Source organism: Rhinoderma darwinii, chromosome 12 (genome assembly GCF_050947455.1).
Source record: "Rhinoderma darwinii isolate aRhiDar2 chromosome 12, aRhiDar2.hap1, whole genome shotgun sequence".
Lineage (NCBI taxonomy): Eukaryota > Metazoa > Chordata > Amphibia > Anura > Rhinodermatidae > Rhinoderma > Rhinoderma darwinii.
Window position 1 is genome coordinate 56,395,708 of NC_134698.1, and position 23,960 is coordinate 56,419,667.

General features: G+C 39.5%; 1 protein-coding gene across 5 annotated transcripts in view; it reads left to right on the forward strand.

Annotated features, from left to right (window-relative positions):
- CAPN3 (calpain 3) overlaps positions 1–23,960 on the forward strand; it is a 123,674-nt gene that overhangs the window by 19,222 nt on the left and 80,492 nt on the right. For 3 of the 5 annotated variants that reach the window (XM_075843785.1, XM_075843784.1, XM_075843787.1), the window contains exons 2-5: positions 9,736–9,805; positions 13,447–13,565; positions 14,672–14,805; positions 21,036–21,204. In XM_075843785.1, coding sequence (XP_075699900.1) covers positions 9,736–9,805; positions 13,447–13,565; positions 14,672–14,805; positions 21,036–21,204 — 492 coding nt within the window. Of the gene's footprint in view, positions 1–277; positions 530–9,735; positions 9,806–13,446; positions 13,566–14,671; positions 14,806–21,035; positions 21,205–23,960 lie in introns of those variants that run through there. The other 2 variants (XM_075843789.1, XM_075843788.1) reach the window with 1 other exon arrangement.

Genomic DNA, 23,960 nt, shown 5'->3' on the forward strand with positions numbered 1-23,960 from the left:
TAAGGTAAAGCTTTGCTGTAGCTTCTGTGCTAGTCGAAGTCATATATGAATACAGCTTACATACATATGTGCTGTGGAAACCTATAGGATTCATACATTCTAGTGCCCACATGTTCATTATCTTGGCTCTTAAAAACCATTAATGATTGTGATCCGGCCATTTTCCTGCTGTTTAACCACATTGTAGCCAAAAAAGGAATTATCTGGTTGGATTTATGCCTAGTGCACACTGAAGAGTCTGATTAGTAGTGGCACCCACCAAATCCTGTACGAAGCCATGCCTTTTATCCCGTCTGGGTTTTTCTGTGACCGGGTGATCCGGGAAAGAGATCGTCGGAATGGAGAAGGATCCCTTAACAAGCCCCTGAAGTTTGAGGGACAAGACTTTTTGAACTTGAGGAGGGAGTGCATCGGCAAGAAAAAACTGTTTGAAGATGATGTCTTCCCAGCCGGAGGGCAGTCTCTGGGCTACAAAGAGTTTGGCCAGAAAGCAACCAAAGTGAAGAATATCATATGGAAACGACCAAAGGTTGGAAGTATTTTTTTTCCCTATCCTAGATGTCAATTATAATCTAATTAACAAATATATTATTTTACTTCTACCTCCTCTAGAATTAGATTATGCAAAGGGTTTGTGTTTTATATGAAATAACTTGGAATATAAGTAGCAGTTGGATAAACTCCTGTAATTAATGTCGATTTATCTAGATAAGATTTGTCTGTGTATATTCCTACTATGATTGCACACTATTAATGATTATTTTACTTGTATAAGTATAAAAATAAAAGTAAAATAAAGTGTAATATAATGGGAACTTGTGCACAAGGAATACATTAAATGGGGTGGATATTTATCACAAATAAGGAATTTAATATTAAGGAACATACTGTTCTTAGTGAAATAGCCATCTAGAGTGAATGGTCGATATCTTAGACCTTCCTGTTTAGACAAGGACTGCAAGACTTTGTCTCTCAAGTCTTGAAAACTCTTCCATACTCTTTCATGTAATTAAATATGATTGGATGGATACAATATATATTTGCAAAGATCGTAAAATAAGGACCATCTTGCATGTTGACCCATCTGAAGCCTACAAGAAGTCTTGATTTAAGAATTAGTTATGTTTTTACTTGTAATATTTATACCAAACAGTTCTCTACCGTATAAAGTATTTATTGTAGATTCATATATGTCACATTGCTCAAGTCCTATAGCAAATAGATCTTACCAAGCACAAAACTAGAGGATGACTACTTTTGTATAGGTCATTGGCTACCAAAATGACTTCTATTGTTTGGATGAGTGATTTTTCATAATTTGCAAGAGATGGTCATAAACACTTAATGACGTCTGTGCTCCGCATTCGCAACTTGTCATCCCTATAAGTATACATAGGGACATGAAAAGATAGTGTTTCCTGTCCGGTCAAACCTTCACACACCACCATCCCGAGGAAGAGCTCCAACTTTTCCTATCCTGCCATATTTTATAAAATGTATGGTGCATTTTGGGCAGGGGGTGCCCCATTTTGTTCCACTTTTCTAATATGGAAAGTAGACGGCTCCAACATGAGTAGAGACCCTTCTCCATTGTTTCCAGAGCAGCTACAGGGGCTCTACATTATGTGTGTGTGTGTGTGTGTGTGTGTGTGTGTGTGTGTGTGTGTGTGTGTGTGTGTGTGTGTGTATATATATATATATTTACAGGGGTTTCTGCATTTAATTTAATAGAGACTCTTGTAATATAACAATGTCATATCGAAGTGACAACAAAAAGAACGTACTCAACTGAAAAATGATTGTCCAATATGCTTTATTTCCTAGATTTGGGGTTTCTTATATTATTAGCTGGTGTTTGTGTGTTTCATGTGGTATTGTATGTAGTAAGGTTCTCCACATCAATGGAAATCTGCCAGAATAGGGCACAAAACGGGGCCGCATAGGGATAACAAGTTCCATCCTAGTGTTTTGTCTGTTGTGAATGCATTCCAAACTAATAAGCACATTTATAAAGTGACTTTTCAATGAACTCGGGGAGACTGCCATTTTATCAACAAACTCATCTTCGCAATTTGCATCAATACACAAAATACAAAGATAAGAGTTGGATGGCCTGTTCTTCTAAATATCTTAAACTAAATTCCTATTACTCACTTAGAAGGCCCTGAATATTATACAATGGTGGCAATGTATAAAGGACTTTTAGAAATAAGTTAAAAAGTTTTTTTGGTTTTTTTTTTTTACATGGGTTTCCAGTCATGTAAATTTGTGGAATTATCACAAAATGTCCTACATTTTTCCCTATGAGAAACGATCCCAGAGATGACCATGGAACCATTGCATAAAGTCACAGACATTGAGGTTGCAGTAATTCCAAATTACCGAATGTTGCGGTGTAACCCAGGCGTTATATTATTTAGGCACAATCTTTTTACAGTCTTATTCATACTTTCATATTTTGGCCAGAATTTGTAAGACAAAGTCAAGAGTGGGCCCAAAACATGAATGAGGTTCAAATCTAATTTTTTTTCTCTGTTTATGTTCCACTCCTGGAATTGGTGTCCAAATATTGATGCAAACTACTGCCCAAAATACGCAAGTATAAATGAGGCCTTATAGTTACATAATTATGCTTCAAAAGACACAGGTACATCAAGTAGAACCTATCTCGGATATAGCTGTTTGACCAAAAGGAAGGCAAAACGAAAGTCCCTGGGCAACAAGCTAAAATTTGCAAAAAAACGAATTCTTCCTAACCCGACAATGGCAGTCGGATATTTTCTCTTGCTCATTCTCAGTTGTGTTAGTAATTTGATAAATGTCTAGCCCTGTGTTTTCATTTCCGCCATTTTTTTTTTTACATTACTACCTCTTAGGATATGGGATCACAAAGTTTGAATGCTCTTTTTTTTAAAAGGCTTTATTTTCAAAACTTTTGTCGGTACGAACATGTACAAATATACAAGTTAGACATACTACGAGACATTAAGATAGACATTATCACAGTGAATACAGAGTCAATTCAGAGCAGATATATTGCACATACAGTATTTACAAAATTCCCATGCCTCAATGTCCCAACCCAGTTCAACCTTACATACACACGCATTCATCCTAGTGCCACAAACCTCCCACCCCCAAGAACCTCCGCCACTCATGAAAACTGCAGCTAAACCACAGTTTCCAGAGTCTATAACCACCTTGACCAAATTTTACCAAATTTATCTGGACATTGTCTGCTTAGATATATTTTTTGATACATAGGTATATATTTATTTACTAATTGCTTCCAGTGTATCAAACTCGGGCCTTCCGGATTCTTCCAAGCCATAATCACAAGCTTCCTAGCACAGAAAAGTACAAATCGAAAAAATATCTTATCATAATGGTTTGTTATGACTTCATTCATAATACCCAAGAGACACATCTGAGGTGTAAGGAGTCGAGGGAAATCATAATGAGCATGTAGAAACTCCACTACTTCCGACTAAAAGGGGGCCACTCTGGGACATACCCACACACAGTGTAAATAAGTACCCACATCCAACTGGCAGCGAAAACAGCTATCCGAGGTCAATGCCCCCATCCTGTGGAGTCTGACGGGTGTTTAATAGATTCTATGTAAAAACCGAGACTGTATAAAAAAATCCCTTGCACTTACAACCGAGTCAAAAAAAGAAAGTTTCACCTCCCTCCAATCCTCCTCCATCAAATCAGGGATATCTCCCCTCCATCGCGTAAATGCCTTATCAAAGGGTCTTTGTCCCAGGGAGGACAACAAGGTGTAGACCTGGGTAAGGACCTTGGAAAGAGCCGGAACTCCAAGAAGGTCCTCCAGCCTAGAGAAACTCACCTGAGGTGACATGGAGCCAAATTGGGCACACCAAGCATGACGCAGCTGGAGATAATGGAAAAAGGCCGTCCCCAGAATGTCAAAGCTATCCTGAAGTGTGGAAAAGGATACAAAGCCAGAGTCTGCATTACAAACCTGACCCCAGCCCTGGACCACATCACCGCTCCCGGGAGGAACTCAAGATGGGACAACCAGGAATTATTCCATAGTGGAGTCCTAGGTGAGTATGAGGGAACCTCCGAGACCTTCATCAGAGCATGTGCCGCCCTCCAAGCCACAGCCACCGTACGAAGCGGCAGTGGCAAGCTCCCAGGGGATTTAAATCTATACAGCAAGTTTGTAAGACTCTCATAGCAGGACATCAGTGCACCAGCCAGTGCAAAGTTTGAATACTCTTACTGTAAAGAACTCTTTCCTATATTGACGAAGGAACCGCCTTTCCTCCACCTAAGTTACACTTAGATGGAGAAACTTAAAGTAGTCTGCCAATGGCGCAGTTCCCCAAATGAAAGTACAGGTGGACAGAGTCCCATCAGAGTATCAAAAGCATAGTTCCTTACCCATGGAGAGGCGCATAGTTAAGTAGCTCAAAGAAGTGCCCTGATGCACGTTTCGCGTGTAGCTTTATCAAGGGCTGGTAAAGCTACACGCGAAACGTGCGTCGGGGTGCTTCTTTGAGCCACTTGACTATGCTCCTCTCCATGGGTAAGGCACTTTGCTTTTGATACTCTGATGGTACTCTGTCCACCTGTACTTTCATTTGGGGAACTGCACCATTGGCAGACTACTTTAGATTTCCCCATCTATGTGTAACTTTGTATTACACACATTAGCGTATACCTAATTTTTCTGTGGATATGCCATTTACAACTTTGCATTGAATATATTCCATACTAGCATGAACAATAGTTCTTATTAATGGTAATTATCAGGCTATCCATTTGTCCCAAACAGGGTAGCGTTTTATATATATTCATTGCACAATTGAATATTTTATCTTCAACATTGTGTGATATTTTTGTATTAGAATTGTTAACACCTGGTGACCTATACATTCTATAGTGGCTCATATACAGTCAAATCCTGTTTAGGATCCTCGATATTTTTATATTGTTTATTTATGTGTATAGTAAAGAATCCACATTTCTATTTTCATACTATAAATAGTATATGACTCTCTTTTGTGTAATGGTGGATATATTGGTTATGTAAGGAATTTTGTACAAATTCTTTCTATAAATACCAATGACTTCAACAGATCCTTATTGTTTTTGGGTGAAACGTATGTGGGCACTTGAACTTCACAGGTTCACTACTTACTGAACATCCCATTCCATGATTCTGAGCATTTATATGTAGTTGATCTCTACTGTTATAACACCCTTCTCTCTTTGTAGAAGACTAGGTGAGGACTTTGTGCAGGCTGGTCAGGTTCTTGCACGGCAAGCTTGGCTAACCATTTGCTATGAGCCTTCTGTCAGGATTCAAACCCAGGCACTAGCTCTTCTGTTCCAGTGCTGGATTTAGTGTCAAACCTCTCTTGACTTTTGCCTATCAGGATTTTTTGCCTTAATGGATAGCTTAGATTTTTGGCTTACTATAAAAGTCTGATTGCCAGACTACTGAACTTAGTGCTTATAATCCATTTCCTCTGTGCCTCACATTACTACCAATTGATGTTTATCTGTGTTCTGAACTTGGACTGCTTCCTGGCCACGTCTCTGCCTCACGTAACTCCCTATTGTTGTTTATATGTGTACCGAACCTAGAGTGTTACTTGATTTACTCTTGCTGTTTTTACCCTCCTGCCTGATCTTTTCAGTCACTTGACTCTGAATCTGCACAAGTCCCTGACACTTGCGTTTTTTTTATGTGGGGCTCATAGTCATGCTGAACGGGAAAGTGCCTTGCTCAAGATTTTGCTCTCCCATACTTGGAACAATACTATTCTCTACAGTGTAACTGAATGGTGTATAATTAGGATTTATCTTTTAAGGAAGGCCAAGTCAAAATTAAAAACAACCTGAGAATTATTTCCCCTCCACAAACTTTATAGTATGGACTACCCGTTTGGACATGAGATAATTTATCACTCCAGAGAACTTGTTTCCACAAATCCAGAGTCCAGGAGGTAATTAAATTAATAATTGTCCATTCAACAGCTATCATGCCAAAATTAGGAATTAAGAGAGGGAGGTGCATTCTGAAACAATTGCCTTGTGTACCAAAACAGCTTGTGCCGCCCCTGAGCAGTGGGGCTGATTTATGATGAATCCATATTCGGAATGTATTGATTTGATCAACAGTAACTGATTTAAAACTAATTTAAAGGCTATGTAAATGTTTGAAAGTGTTTTTGTTTTTATTTATTAAAAATGTGTATAAGTGTTTATTATTTTATTAAAATTATTTTTACTTTTAAGATACAGCTGCTCTATATTCTCTATACAGACCAGCTGTATCTTTTGCTAAATCCTGTTTTTCCGTCAGGTCCATGGACCTGACGGGTTCAGTTATGGGGGGTCCTCCATCTCACTGACACACACAGGATCCACCTGTAAACTATCACATCTAAGTTCATAGACCACGGACTTGACGGGAACAGGATTTAGCGACAGTTAGAGCTGGTCTGTATAGAGAATACAGAGCAGCTGCATCTTAAAAGTAAAAATTATTTTTAATCAAATGTATTTACAAAGTTTATTAACACACACACACACACACACACACACACACACACACGCATGCACAGACACACTATTACACATTTTTATTAAAAAAAAACACTTTCAAACAGCCTTTAATTTATTTTTTTGTCAAAATTGTTGACTGCTATTTCCTATAAAGCCTCATATTGTAGCGTCCATGCTGATCAGAAGGAACTGTATTCACCTTTGCTTGCAATCTTTACACGTGCATAAGTATTATGCAATAAATGGGGCTGTTTTGGGTTTTTTAGCTAGTTTTGTACCAATGAAAGGGTTAATAACAATAGGTTAGCACCTAGCGTGCAAGGCAGTTACAAGTAGGAAACATTCTTATCTCAAAAAATAATACATTTATCACCTTAATTTATGCAGAGAAATCGACAAAAGAGAAAAGTTTAAATTTTTGCCGTGATTGTTTTGAACTTGTTTCAAAGGTTGTGTAAAAAGGATGCTCTAGATTAATGCAAGGGCTGATATGTTTAGATTTTTGTCTACGTTTATTATATATGTTGTGACATAATATTGCTTAAAAAAATTGGTTTTGCCAGGAGCGTTGGGAAATCCTCCACCTTCAAGTATTTATTAATGTTCCTTTTTCTCCCATTTGAGAGATCTCAGGGAGTCAGGAGCCTTTCAACTTGCCTACCACGTCTCCTCCCATCCTTATTTTTTAATATCCTCTCCCGAGTTGAAGATCTTTGGTTCTTCAGACCTGCCAGGAGTTGTCGCCATTTGTCTGGTAATCTGATTCTCTGCTAGATGTTACTGGATCCAATATTTCTTTACACTGCTGGAGATTAAATTAAAACGTTCTCTGATGTATTGCTTCCAGGTCCTAAAATAGAATCCAAGATCCTACACAGAAACTTAAAGGAGTATTCCCAAGATAACATTGGTGTCTGTGTGTTATATTCACTCAATTATTTAAATTAGCCAACTCCTTTTTTGTAAATGCATTACAGAGTTCTCCACGCTCCCCCCCCCCCCCAAAGACCCCATGCCACCATTTTCTTTACCTGCTGTTGCTACTTGAGTCATCCTCCAGAAATTCTACGCTCGGCGGGGTTCATCCTCCTATTATTTTTTATGGGATCGGTGTCTCTCTCCTGTACAGGGTAACCGCACATGCACGGTTTTCCTGCCTTCAGCACGGACGAGCATGCGCAGGGAGAACATCAGCGTCTCTTCTTTTACCCTCCTGCCTGCCTCCACTAAGTGCTGCTCTGCTGTCTGACAGCTGCAGCCATGCACTGCAACCACCAATGAGAAACTTTCTAAAAAGAAACTGTTGAGACAGTTGACTTCAAAGGGGGAGAGACACTTTGGTGTGGAGGCACGGGGGTGTACAGACTACTGGCAGAAGCGGCGGCCCCAGTACTCAATTTACATCAACGCTGACATTAGATGTATGCGGACTAAACCCGCCGATTTCAGTGAGTGGGACCGGCCGACGGTCCAATGTGTAAGGTTGACGTACCGACTCTCCGTTGAAGGCCGATGTCAGGGATAAGAATGATTGGACTGTTGAATTTCAACATGCCTGATCCTTTTTTTCGAAAGAAGATAAGCCGCTGCCAGAGGGGTCTGGCATCGACTTTCTCTCTTCTCCCTTTGAGAAACACATGCACACCCGGCCGAGCATACATGTGTATGGGGGAGTCGGGAGGAAAAGCTGGCAACCAAACGATCATTTGGCCGATAGCCATCTCAAGTTTATGGCCAGCTTCAGATAGATATAGAAAATATTTAAGCTTGCAACACTGTTATCACTCACACTTTATATAGTCGGATGCAAACAGAGCTATCAGGCAAAAATTTTTTGATTATAGCAGAACACACTCGTTTGTTTGAGCAAAGAAAATGTGTGTTATTGTCATAGTTCGTCTCCTGTGCGCTGCTGCCGTTGTCACTATAGGAAGGAACTTTTGGAGGAGTGGCAACTTGACAGCGCACAGAAGAGGACAAGGAGGTGCCTGCAGCACAGACTTGATGCAGTTTGCTGCTGGGAAATGTAGTTTCCTAGCAATCACGTGGTATGAGAAGCAGGACCACTTATGCTCTATGAAGAAGGCGTCACACACGAAAGAAAGTTGAACTAAATACATACAAAGGCTCCTGATAAGTTTATTTTGGCATGGGGCAGTATATTTATACGTCATGAAGGTATTCGGCTTCGTGTAAAACTTAAAAGGTGTATTCCCACAATCAATCAAAGTTTTCATAAAAAATAATAGCAAAACATTGACCACACAGGTAAATAAGTGTGGAAATATAGCTTGACTTTTCACTGAGCAAAGTAGCCCACAGCATAAATCTAAGAATATGACATAGAGGCAACATGTCTGCTTTAGTAAACACTTGTATTCCCTATAAAAGAACCATTCTATAGAATCTTTTCATGTGATTCCTTCTGGGCGTGTATGAATAAATTGACAACTAGGCATCACCATTCCCCTTGTCATTAAGGTTTGACCCTGCACAGTCTGCCACTGTCCAATCAGTGCTGATAGTGTCACAATGTGTAGGGACACACCCTAATGATAAAGGGAATGGTAACACCCATTTGTTAATGTATTCATACCTATTTCCAGTAGGAATAACAGAGGAACGGTAGACTTCGAAGATAAAATGCCCCAGAATTTTTGTTTTATGTGGAATGCAAGTATTTACTAACACAGACATGTCAGGGGAGCTGATGGGTCCTCTTTAATATCCATTATATTTATAATTAAGATATTCATTGATTCAAACAAGTACAGTAACATTTTATTTGATGGCTTTTTTTTTATTATGTTAAGAGTTAAAGGGGTTATTTCGGTTTCTGCAAATAAAGGTTTATTAATTGTGGAATGAAAAATTATGCCATTTTCCAGTATACTTTCTGTATTAATTTCTCATGCTTGTAGTCATTGAATGGGACCCTTCGTTGCTTAATTCCAGGGGATAAATATCTCTCCTGGTCACACAGATGCATGGATCGTTACAGTACAGTTATCGGAGCCGAGCACCTGTGCAGTTAATCATAAACTTGTATTGTAAAGTTATGGCGCTACTAACTATGTAGTTGCCAAGTGCTATAACTGTCCAGGAATGGAATTGTTGTCCGATATTTTTCCTCAGCTTTATCACTTGGCATTAACTCCCTGGGTACTGATTGGTATCTCTTTCTTTTAGGAAATATGTGAAAATCCGCAGTTTATAATAGGAGGAGCAAACAGAACGGATATCTGTCAAGGAGATTTGGGTAAGGCAATCGCACACTTCATGTTTTTTGTTAAGAAGAACATAATGGGGCATATTTACTAATACATAATAGAGAATTGTAGTGTAGTCTGCACCGTATTCCTCAACGCGGCTCAATCCAATTGAGGAATATGATGCAGTTACTGAGCTACACTAGGATGTACTTATGAGGGAAATAGTGTAAAAATGAGTCAAACATCATGCACAGTGACATCTCTGTGAAGCACAGTATTAAATCCGGGGACCAAAAATTGCTTTGCGTTCATATTTTTATGTAAAAAGAAGTCACTTACTAATATACTTTAGTTAAAAATTCAGTACTAAATGGTACCTTTTAAATCCGGTGAAATGTTCCTGGAAGTCCTGGAGTTTTTCTAATATTGATACGTGACTGAGGGCTTGCTTCCTGTGCTATTCGCGTCAGCTTGTTATCAATGGCATGACTGCAAGGGGCTGTCACATTGCCTATTGCTAGTATCCCCGAGCAGAGCATCAGCTACCGCTTTGCTCGGGACTTCAGTACTTCTCCCGACATTTGGTCAGTGACTTCAGGGGTTTCCTATAGCTGGAGTTCCCGAGCAGAGCACCAGCTGATGCTCTGCTCGGGGACTCCAGCACTGCTGCCGACGTCTTGCTTGTACCAGTTGTAACAATAATTATACCAGCCATGCCAACATCTTGATGTTGTTTGCTGCTGTTATGACCTCCACAGTCTGACTATCTGAAAACAAGTTGCAGATGACACCTGTAGGTCACTTGGGCAATGCTTGGTAGAAATAGTTTGTCTCCTTAAGTCACCTATCATTTATTATGTCATGTCTAAGGCTCGAAATAAACAAGTGAAACATTACCACTTTGACATATGTTTCATTAGGATTAAAATTAATATTACAATCTTGCTTTACATTTATGCATCCTTCACTAAGATTCAGGGTTTCTATCATTTCCAGAAGGGTCATTTTAAGATAGATTAGACCACTGCCTTATTCCATGGATATAGGTATTACGTTTCACTTGTTTAATGAATCTCTACTTTTTACACCTTTACCAGATTAGTGAGGATGACGTATAAATTGTGTTTTTATTTGTGCAGGAAAGCACATATATATAGTGTATGTACATACACAGTTGAGTCACTTTATTATGACTACCAGCTGGTAGGTTGTCTCCGGTATCTGGCACCGTGCTGACTGCAGTGCATCCCACATTTGCTGGAGGGTGTGTGGGGGAGGATCCATAGATCGAGGTAGTCAAATAGATGCTCAATTGGTTTAAAGTCTGGCAAATTAGGGGGCCAGGGAAGTACTTGGAAGTCTTAGTTGTGCTCTTCCAACCACTTTCAGACATTTCTAGCCGTGTGACATGTCGCCTTGTCTTGTTGGAAGATTACATCTGCCCCAGGGAAGACAAACAGCATGTTTGGGTGGACGTGATCTGCAACGATGGATTCATACCCAAATCGGTTCAGAGCCTTCCACATGGATTAGTGGGACCAGAGAATACCATGAAAAAATTCACCAGACCATAACACTGCGACCCCCAGCTTGTGTTCTTCCAGCAATGGTTGCAGGGTGTTTGTTCTCTGATGTTTCTCACCTGAGACGCCAAAGGCCATCCGTTCGATGAAGCAGAAAACATGACTCATCGGAGAAGGCAACCCTTTGCCAATCATTGGTGGTCCAATTCCAATACTGCCGTGCAAACTGAAGCCTTTTTTTCGATGCACCTTTCTTAGCATAAGAGCAGTGACCATCCGTCTGCTTCGGAGCCCCATACGCAGTAGGGTTCGCTGAACTGTTGTTGTAGACACACGTCTGGTAGCCCCCTGGTTGATTTTCACGGTGAGCTGCTCCACTGTAGCATGTGGTTTGGCCCTCGCGCACCTTGGTAGCCGAGGTTTACCTCTCACATCAGTGGCATCACGTCGGTTTTTCCCAATGGTGCCATTTGTCCACTCAAGATACACTTTCACCACAGCAGCACATGAACAGTTCACAAACTGCACTGTTTGAGAAATACTGCAACCCTTGGCCCCTAAGCCAATAATCGCCCCTTTTATCCATGGCAACAATGAGTGACAGGTTCAGACAGCCTATCGCACACGTTATATACCCACCAAGCCAGCCCACGACACATCACCACCTTCATGGGCTACGTTCTGCTGATGTCGAGAGTAGTGACGTGTAGTAATGTGACTTAACTGTGTGTGTATGTATGTATGTGTGTATGTGTATATATATATATATATATATATATATATATATATATACAATGGAAAAGCAGCAGCACTCACAATGCAATTCCAAGATGGTCTCAGGTGCAAGCAGGTAATCCCGATCCAGGGGATATAGATCAATATTGAAGAAAGTCCCACAGCACTCTGTGTTCGTGAAAAAAACGGTGGTTTATTAAGCCAGCACAAGCTGCAACGTTTCCGTCCTGCTATAGGACCTTTATCAAGCAGGACGGAAACGTTGCAGCTTGTGCTGGCTTAATAAACCACAATTTTTTTCACGAACACGGAGTGCTGTGGGACTTTCTTCAATATATATATATATATATATATATATATATATATATATATATATATATATATTATGCACTGCTCTACTGATCACTACGATTAGTGCGGGAAAGCAAGAAATGAGACTGTCACATCTTTCTGGGTGTTGTGATATGCCGCCTCAGGCATACCTTGAGCTCCTGGGCCCCAATACGAAATCTCTAATAGGGCCCCCCACATACTGTTATAATACAGATGTTTTGAACTGTGTAAATGAAGTTTATTTTAACAGGAGTATGAGCTGTGTATCTCAACAAGCGCTGAAGATTTTCTAGTTTATTATGATATTACTTTGCCCTTCACCTTAGTTTGTGTGGCCAACATACATTGCACACTGTTAGTCCCATTTGCCTGGTGGGATAGGCTGAAATATAACAAAAATTTATCTTACTTCACAGACCGCAGGCAAATGGCATAGCGTGTCATCATGTAACTTAAGCCATGGTGTGAGTCAGGAGGTTTGACAGGCCGTATGCTTATGATGTGAAGTATCATAGCTAAAATACCCTGTAACTCTATATATGTAGTGACAGGACACCTGCAACATTGGAAACCTCAGGTTGTTTTTAGCTTCAACATTCTGTGCTGATCATCTTTTTGTGATGTAGAGCTCCAAATACACAGTTAAAGGAGCACTCCATTTTTTTTCTTTTTGTTTGCTCCCCTCCTTGTTTGAAAATATGGTAAGGTGCAGGGTAGACAGATGTATTGGCTTATATGGCGAAGGGGAGGTTACCTTATCCACCTTTGCCTTAAGCAATATGAACATGTGCTGTTATCTCTTCTCAACTGATGCCACCACATTGGCATACGCGAAGGTAAATCGGCCTAGGGGGTCACAAAGCCCTGCTGACATAGAGTGGACATGGGTAACAATCACCAGAATGAGGGTGCTTGGTGGCCTGAGTCATCACCAGGACAGTAGACCATTACTGATTTTTATTATGTTGGCCCCCTATCCAATATGTATGTCCTTTCTCATAGTGCTAAAATTATTACGAAGGAGATATTGTCGATATATCTGTTGGACAATAAATATTTATTTATTATTCTAACAATCAATCGTTTTTCTTTATCAGGTGACTGCTGGTTTTTGGCTGCTATTGCTTGTTTAACCCTTAATGAAAAATTACTTTTCCGAGTAATCCCTCCTGAACAGAATTTCACAGAAAACTATGCTGGGATTTTCCATTTTCAGGTGAAAAAAGGATAAATAGGATTTATATAAAACATGTTGAATACTGTATATGTGTATATAATAATTATAATTGAATAGAACAGTTATTCTAATTATAATATTTCATGTACCACATATTATAGGAAAGCTGCAATTATTATTTTGAATGCACTTGTTGGATATATGTGGACATGGTACAATGTGGAATTGGTGGCCTTGTAATTCCTCTTTTAAAACATGCCTTTTCCCATGAATATGTGTACTATTAAGTGTTCTTTAGAGCCAAACATTTAAGGGTTCATTTAGTTAAAGGGGTTGTCCAGTCATAAGAAATTGATGCAGAGAGTTGAACCCCCACCGATCAGATGTTGATGGCCTATCCTGAGGATAAACCATCAATTTTTTACGACTGGACAACCCCTTTAACATGTGAGTGTGAAGACCTTTCTAAGGGTATGTACATTTTTGCAACTATTTTTATTGCTCCAAGTCATCAACTATAAAAAATGAAGCAACTTTGTACCCCCTCTTCTTATTAACCTACTTTCCATTTTTTCTTTAATTTAGCATTTTCTGCACCTCCACCCCAGATGCCAATGATTAGGTGACCATACATGTAATAAACACACTAGCACCTGCCCATAATAAAGACAGAATGTATCAAAACGGTGCCCGACAAGGTGTACATACCATAGAGAGAGCCCATGAAGCTTTTATGGGAGCCCTTAAAAGAGGGGGCACAAGCCAAGTTGGCTAATTCCCTTATCTATTGGGTGGTGAGCACCTGTGCAGGGATTCCCTCTCCACTGGTTCTTCAATTAAGGATCTGGGGAATTAACCCAAGGATCATGGAAAGTAGATTGTGGTCAGTCAAGCTCCTTGTCCCAGGTTGTTAGGGATGTGGTGGTGTTAACCAGAATTGGACCCCATTTTAATTTTTCCATGGAGCCCCCTCTATGTAGGAATCGGCGGCCAGTCATTGTATAAGCTGTGAAGACATACTTTGAGAGGAGGAGTATCAGATATGTGAGATGGGGCTGCAGGTTTTTTTTTTATCATTGTGCTATATAGTACATCCTGCTTGCTGATGTTAGAAGTGTTTGATGTTTTTATGCTTTGTTTTCCAGTTTTGGCGTTATGGAGATTGGATGGACGTGGTGATTGATGATTGCTTGCCGACTTTTAACAATCAGTTAGTCTTCACCAAGTCTTCTCAGCGCAATGAATTCTGGAGTGCACTACTGGAGAAAGCTTATGCAAAGTAACCACCTGTCAATTCCTACTGATTTTCAGAATCATTTTTTTATATAAAAAGCCAAATGTGAAGGCATACAAAATGTCTACAATGAAAAATTCCTTCATAGAATTTCATGGTTTTAGAGAGAATAAATATGTCCGCTCTTAATATCATCTAGTTTAGCCTCAGTCGTGCCTCCATATTAAGGGTATTTTTATTTTATTTCATGTGTTTTTTGTTTGACTGAGCAACTTTACTACATTGGTTTATATCAATTTGGAAACCCTCATTACTCTTGTAAAGCCTAAATCCCAACTTTCGATATGACTGGGAACAATATATTTAATAAATGATGATGAAGGATAGGAGTAATACAATTTCTGTACTAAGTTAGCATTAGTTTACTGCAAACCATGTACGAATAATGTTTGGATTACAACATGAAGTCATGCACAAATCACGGTCAATTTGCGGGTACAATTACAATTGTTCCCTTGAGACTATTTTTCCATAGGGCAGGGGTCAGCATTCTTTGGCACTCCAGCTGTTATACTACAACCCCCAGCATGCCCTCACAGCCAAAGGCTTTATTATTCCGGCCAATGGCTGTCAGGACAAGCTGGGAATTGTAATTTTATAACAGCTGGAGGGCTTGTTGAAAGTTGCTGATCTCTGCTATAGGTGGAACTATTATAGTTTTGTTCATTGCTGTAATTATACTACTATTCTTGCTCAACTTCATGTCGCTGAGTAGCCTCGCCTGATCCTGGTCAAACATTTCATAATACTTATTTACTACATAGATGCAGAATGCTTTACATGTATTTCCAGTTCTGATAGAATCTGTCAAGTCTCCTATCTGAGGGCAGCAAAAAATAGAGAGGGAGATGCTGAGCTTAAAGGGGTTGTCCCAAGTTGACTCAAATTTTTTTTTTTAAACATTCTAAGCAGGAAATGAATTTTAAAACATTTGCTGTTAAAAAAAATTTAAAATTCATTTCCTAAGTGCCTTTTTTTTACACTTGATAACTCAGCAAGTGCTGGTTATCTTTTCTAAAAAGGGGCGTGAGCGGCTCGATGTCAATCAAGCCGCTCCGCTCTGCAGTGTGCGCGCTCCCGATGTTGCTAGATACTGTAGTTCTAACAACATCGGGAGAATGTTCGTCTCAAGCGGGCATGGTAAGCCCGATTGAGACGAACTTACCGTGAATGTAAACTATACTACACTACACTACACTACACTACACTACACTACATTTACCCCGTTTCGGCAAACAACTTCTCCCCCACCCTGTCACTACATGTAATGTTTGTAGCCGCCGTACCGGTGCTGCATCAGCACCCGGCGAACAACTAAAAATATATAAAAAAAATAAACTCACCTAAGACGTTCTAACGGCGCTCTGAACGGTCCCGTCACTTGCCATCTTCCCTCTTCTTGGCGCCGCTCGCATTCATAGTAACAATGCGTTGTGGCGCAGATGACGTAATCATATCAGGCCCACGTGATTACGTCATCTGCGCCCACCGCTCTGTTATTGTGAATGGGAGAAGAAAAGTGACGGGACCGTTCAGCTCTTCGTGGGAACGTCTTAGTGAGTTTATTTTTGTATGTATGTTGTCATGTATGTGTATATGTGCATGTATGTTTTCTTGTATGTATGTTGTCCTGTTTGTATGTGTATATGTGCATGTATGTATGTTTTCATGTATGTATGTTGTCATGTTTGTATGTGTGTATGTTTTCATGTATGTATGTTTTCATGTAGGTATGTTTGCATGTATGTTTGTATGTATGTTTTCATGTATGTATGTTGTCATGTTTGTATGTGTATATGTGCATGTATGTTTGCATGTATGTATATATGTACATGTTTGTATGTATGGTTGAATGCAAGTATGTATATATGTATGTTTGCATGTATGTATGTTTGCATGTATGTATGTTTGTATGTATGTATGTTTGCATGTATGTATGTTTTCTTGTATGTATGTTGTCATGTTTGTATGTGTATATGTGCATGTATGTTTGCATGTATGTATGTTTTCATGTATGTATGTTTGCTTGTATGTTTGTTTGCTTGTATGTATGTTTGCTTGTATGCATGTATGTTTGCTTGCATGTATGTATGTTTGCTTGCATGTATGTATGTTTGCTTGCATGTATGTTTGTATGTATGTTTTCTTGTATGTATGTTGTCATGTTTGTATGTGTATATGTGCATGTATGTGTATGTATGTATGTATGTTTGTTTGCGTGTATGTATGCTTGTATGTATGTATGTATGTATGTATGTTTGCTTGTATGTATGTTGTCATATTTGTATGTGTATATGTGCATGTATGTTTGCATGTATGTATGTTTTCATGTATGTATGTTTTCTTGTATGTATGTATGTTGTCATGTTTGTATGTGTATATGTGCATGTATGTTTGCATGTATGTATGTTTTCATGTATGTATGTTTGTATGTATGTTTTCTTGTATGTATGTTGTCATGTTTGTATGTGTATATGTGCATGTATGTTTGCATGTATGTATGTTTTCATGTATGTATGTATGTTTGTATGTATGTTTTCTTGTATGTATGTTGTCATGTTTGTATGTGTATATGTGCATGTATGTTTGCATGTATGTATGCTTGCATGTATGTTTGCTTGTATGTATGTTTGCTTGTATGTATGTTTGCTTGTATGTATGTATGTTTGCTTGTATGTATGTATGTATGTATGTATGTTTGCATGTATGTATGTTTGCTTGCATGTATGTATGTTTGCTTGCTTGTATGTTTGCTTGCTTGTATGTATGTTTGCTTGTATGTATGTTTGCTTGTATGTATGTTTGCTTGTATGTATGTTTGCTTGTATGTATGTATGTTTGTTTGTATAAATGTCTGTATGGCCATGTATGATACTGTCTGCCCTGTATCTAAGCCAACTTTGCCGCAGGCTTCTATACATGGTATAACAGTCAGTATCACACATGAAAGTGAATCTAAGCCTACGACATGTTTTATTTCATTTTTTTTTTTATATTTTTGATTTTTTACAGGTTTGGTGTTTGGACTACGTCGGTTTCGAGGACTACTTAGATGACGCTTTTTTATTTCATCAATAAAATGGTTAATGAGGGTTGTGTTGGGGGTGCTTTATTTCAATAAAATATTTTATCTATCTTTGTGTTTTATTTTCAAGTTTTATTACTATCACTTTAGTAATGGCCGCTGTCTGAGTGACAACATCCATTACTAAGGCGAAGCTTAGTGTTAGCCGGTGCAGAGGCTAACACTAAACACCATTATTACCCCGGTACCCACCACCACCAGGGGTGCCGGGAAGAGCTGGGTACGATCCAGTACCCGACCATCTGTTGTGATGGTCGGGCTCTGGGGCGGCCGCAGGCTGGTATTATGAGGCTGGGAAGGGCCAAAAACAGTGGACCTTCCCACCCTTGTAATGCTAGGCTGCTGCTGCTGTGTTGTATCTGGCTGGTTATAAAAATGGGGGGGACCCCATGTCATTTTTTTTTTATTATTTATTATTTTTTTTTATTAAAAAGACATGGGGTTCCACCCAATTTATCATAACCAGCCACATACAACACAGTGTTATTAGCCTGGGAATGTACTAAGCCAGTGGCCCCTCCCACCCGTGTAATGCCAGGCTGCTGCGGCCTTGTATATGGCTGGTTATTAAAAATGTGGACCCAACGTCTATTGTTAAATTTTAAAAAAAAAACGACGTGGGGGTCCCCCACATTTTTATAACCAGCCCGATACAACACAGCAGCAGCAGCCTAGCATTACAAGGGTGGGAAGGTCCACTGTTTTTGGCCCTTCCCAGCCTCATAATACCAGCCTGCGGCCGCCCCAGAGCCCGACCATCACAACAGATGGTCGGGTACTGGATCGTACCAAGCTCTTCCCGGCACCCCTGGTGGTGGTGGGTACCGGGGTAATAATGGGTGGTTAGTGCTAGCCTCTGCACCGGCTAACACTAAGTACCGCCTTAATAATGGACGCTGTCAATCAGCCAACTGCCATTATCTAGGCACTAATAAAGTTTGAAAAAAAAAGACAAAGACAATTTTTTTTTTATTGAAATAAGAAATCCCCAACAAAACCCTCGTTAACCATTTTATTAAAATTTTCAAAAAACGTAGATCTATGCAGTAGTCCAACGAATCGAAGATGTAGTCCAATCGGTACATCAAAATCTGCAACAACATAAAAAAAAAAGTTATCAATGTGAACAATACCGATACTTATACTCACCTACACACACACACACACAAACAACCACACACAAACATATACACAAACACATAAACACACACCCATATATTACACAAACACACATAAACACATACACACAAACATATACACACATATACACACAAACACACACATACACACAAACACATGTACACAAACACACCCATATATACACAAACACACATAAACAAACACACAAATATACATATACAAAAATACACACACATACACACAAACATATGCACAAACACACCCATATATACACAAACACACACACAAACATATACACAAACACACCCATATATACACAAACACACATATACACACAAACATATACACAAACATGTACACAAACACACCCATATATACACAAACACACACATATACAAAAACACACACACACACACACACAAACATATACACACAAACATATACACAAACACACCCATATACACACATACACAAAAATATACACAAACATATACACATACACACAAATACACCCATATATACACTCACACATAAACACACACACACACACACACACACACACACACACACATATGCACAAACACATATACACAAACACACCCATATATACACAAACACACACACATATACACAAACACATGTACACAAACACACCCAAATATACACAAACACACATACACAAACACACATACACAAACACACATACACAAACATATACAGAAACACACCCATATATACACAAACACACACATATACACACACACACACACATATACACACAAACATATGTACACAAACACACCCATATATACACAAACACATACACAAACCCACACATATACAAAAACACACACACACAAACATATACACACACAAACACAAAAATATACACAAACATATACACATACACACAAATACACCCATATATACACTCACACATAAACACACACACACACAAACACATATACACAAACACACCCATATATACACAGACACACACACACACACACACACAAACATATACACACTTACCTTTAGCGGAGCGCAGACTTCTCCTTGCGACGGGTGCCTTTCCACTGCATCTTCTGCGCATGCGCCGAGAAGCGCCGAGATGCGCGTTCACGAGCAAATGACATCCTCTGCTCCGGACGCAGAGGATGTCATTACGCATGCGCGGCCACCGCTAAAGGTAAATAGCGGTGGCCGGGAACCTAGGCAACGAGCAGGATACAAAGAGGGACCGACCGCAACTTCAATCAAGAATAGCAAGAAAACGACATCGCTGGACGACGGACAGGTAATTAGAATTCTTCTTATTTTTACATGGGGGAGCTTTATAGCTCCATTTATCAACTTGGGACAACCCCTTTAAGGACCTAAAGTTTACTATTATATGATTCAGTATTTTCATGTAAAAAGCATTTTAAATGCTGCCAGGACTCCTAGAGAGAGCCTGTGAGTCCTTCTTCCTCCGCCTACACACAGTGATTGACAGCTTTTCTTGTTTGAGCTAATGTACAGAGAGCTGTCAATCACTGTGTGTGGGCGGAGGAAGAAGGACTCACAGGCATGAGGATTCCTGGCAGCGTTAAACTCAATCCTATTCTGCCCTCAGATAGGGGAGCATATGAGACTAAATCACTTTAAGCCTTGTTTTTATTTTTCAATCGAAAGAAGCTAAACCTTTCTTATTAAAATATAGTGTTCAGGTGAATGCAATCTCTTGTTCTCCGTTATCAGCCATTTCATGCCAGGACAAGTCCTCCTGTAATCAAACTCATTGGAATTATTAACCGAAAAATGAAGAAAATGTCTGTCTCCATAATCCCTTCTTATCTCTCACATATATGGAACTCTGAGAACATCCCGAAACGTGAAAATATTTTCTCTTTTCTACTTCCCATTTTTCTGAATATGAGTGTTTAAGATCCTTAATGATATAGTGGCACGTGTTCAGTTTCTTCATCTCTTCGTGTCTTATTTATTTGAGGTTACATGGATCCTATGAGGCTCTCAAGGGTGGAAATACAACAGAGGCTATGGAAGACTTCACCGGGGGGGTGACCGAATTTTATGAGATAAAAGATGCTCCAAAAGACTTGTTCAAGATTATGAAAAAAGCCTTTGAGAGGGGCTCACTCATCGGATGCTCAATTGATGTAAGTGCAAGGAATCAAATTAAGCTTTATGTAACAGGTAATGTCCATGTAGAAAAATCTGGACAATTGATCACGTCTAATATGATTATAAAGGCAAAATGAATAATGATAAAAAGGAGACAGCAGGCAAATAAGGAAGCAACACTATAATGAAAGTGTGAATCATCCTCAATATGACAGATATGTTATCCAAACATAAGGAACAATTAGGCCTCATGCATACGGTCATATTTTGGCTCTGTTTTGAGCCATAACCGGGTTTCAATGGACGTGCATTGAGTCTTCACTGCACCTCTGTGTGCCTCCGATTTTATCTTATTCTGTATGACTTTGTGGCAAAAATCATGGCATGTTCCATCGTTTTCCATATGTAAAGGGATTTTCTCTCCTAGAAACATTTATTTCTACTTCTAGGGAAGAATAACTTTGACATAGACGGAGCAATGTATAGGCCCGCTAGTGGCTCCATAGTACGTGTGCAGCTGTACAAACTCCTTGCTGTGGGCATGAGGCCATAGTGTTAGATAAACCAATAGATAAATAAATACAGTATATGAGTGATGCTTACCCACACCATATGGGACTACTGAATGGAGATGGATCCCACTTGTTGACATCTACGGATCTCTGCGTAATAAAGTGCAGTTGATTTGGAGAGTTTTTTTTAACTGCTGCCAACTGTGCAGCTATTCCTGCCACTCTCCCTGGCACCCTCCAGTGGCATCCCATCTTCTCACATTTCTGCATTTCCTTCTTCCTAGGAATATGGTCAAGTGTAATTGTTATGGTTTTTGCTGATGATATTGTGATTTCCATACACAGTGGTGTGCTACTCTTTTTTTTTTTTTCCTTTGGCCACAGGCAATTCTTCTCTCTTCTGATTTGCTAGCTCTGTGGATTGTCCACTTGCTTTTTGGCTAGTTTCGTAACTCCCTTAGACTAGCATGGAGAGAGCCATGCACATGCGTGACCACCTCTCCATTCAGCCTGCAGCTGGATATTGCTTCCACCTCACCTGACAGAACAGGGGTCAGGGGTCCCCTGTTCTTTCAAAAGTTGGAGGTTCCCAGGGTTAGGACCCTTACCTATCAAATGTTTATAGCATATTTTGTGGATATGCCATAAATGGTCTCTGATGGGTATACCCTTTAATGTTTAGATATTTTCATAACCCACTTACCTTTTTTTATGACACTGGCAGGTTGTTCTTCTGGCCTCTATTATTTTCCACTTATCCCCCTAGGAGACCAATTCAAGAGCTATGACAGAATAGCGGCATCCAGACAAATTATCCCTGCACTGGCCCTGTGGGCCATGTAAACGAGGACAGATCAACAAGACAGCTTTTTGATTTGTGCTCGTTTGCTCCTTTCACAAGAAGCTATGTATGGTGATGAGTGATCGTTACTCCGATCACTCGTCCCCATACATTTTTATCATGTCGGCAGCACGTCTCCCTGTTTACACAGGGAAATGTGCCCGCCGACAACGATAATAGTTTAGGCAATTAAAACAAAGCGTTTGCTCGTTCATCGGCTGATCATTGCCCTGTTTACGGCAATTATCGGGAACGAAGGTTCTTTGAACGCTCATTTGCCCGAGAATTGGCCCGTGTAAAAGGGCCTTTAGACTCTGATATAATCTTTCAATTAAAGCTCTCTTCAGTTTTCACAAAAAAAAAATTGCCAATTATGTTCTTTATCTTGACAGGAAGTATGAATCCTGGCTGTGGTGGTTTTTTAATTGCTTGGTTTTCTGCTAATGATCTTTATTAACAGTATCATAAATAACATGTCACTAGATACAGGATAGATTTCACTCTTCTGTAGATCTTATTTAAAGTGGATTTTTCAGGTCTCCTTTGTTACTCTATCTGAGGGCAGTATAGGATAAAGTGGTAGATGCTAAGCTTCGGGATATATAGTTTTCTATGATGTGATTTAGTATTTTCATGTAAAAATCTTTTTAAATGTTGCCAGGACTCCTAGAGAGAGCCCAAGTCCTGCTTCCCCTGCCCACACACAGTGATTGACAGCTTTTTTTGTATGTGTTTGTAAACAGAGAGAGCTGTCAATCACTCTGGGCAGAGGAAGAAAGACTCACAGGCTTTCTCTATGAGTCCTGGCAGAGATGAAACCGAAACTTACATGAAAATCCTGAATCACATCATAAACGATATATCCCTGGGCTCAGGCTCTCCCCCTCTATCCTATGCTGTTCTCAGATTGGAGAAAATGAGTCCTGACTGATCCGCTTTAAGTATCTAGAAGTGATTTTAAGATTCATCTTCACACGTGGTATCCTGATTTTAATATGTGCCTATATATATATATATATTTATTTTTTTATTTATGTTTTTATTTTACAAATCAGAATACATTTAAGTTTACTAGAATTTTCAGTCATTTTGCCTTGGAAAACAATAGTCCTTACAGAATCGCCCAATGTTCCGATATTAGACCTGTGTAGTCTAGTACCTCTCCAAATATGGACAGCCAAGGTCCAGTACCAGACCATTGCGCAATTCCTGACGATCTAGGTCTGACGCTCTTCTATTCTAACCACTGTCCTCCTGGAGTAGCCTCCAGTGATCTGCCATTTGCAATGATCTGCCACTTTGGAAGTAATGTGAAGAGAACTGTACTGGCATAATCTACATGGTAATGCTTTATAGCTTTCCGCCATAAATTCATCTTTTATCATATCAAAATTGATCCAACATATTTATTCTCATTCACCATGCTGTAGCATTTCTA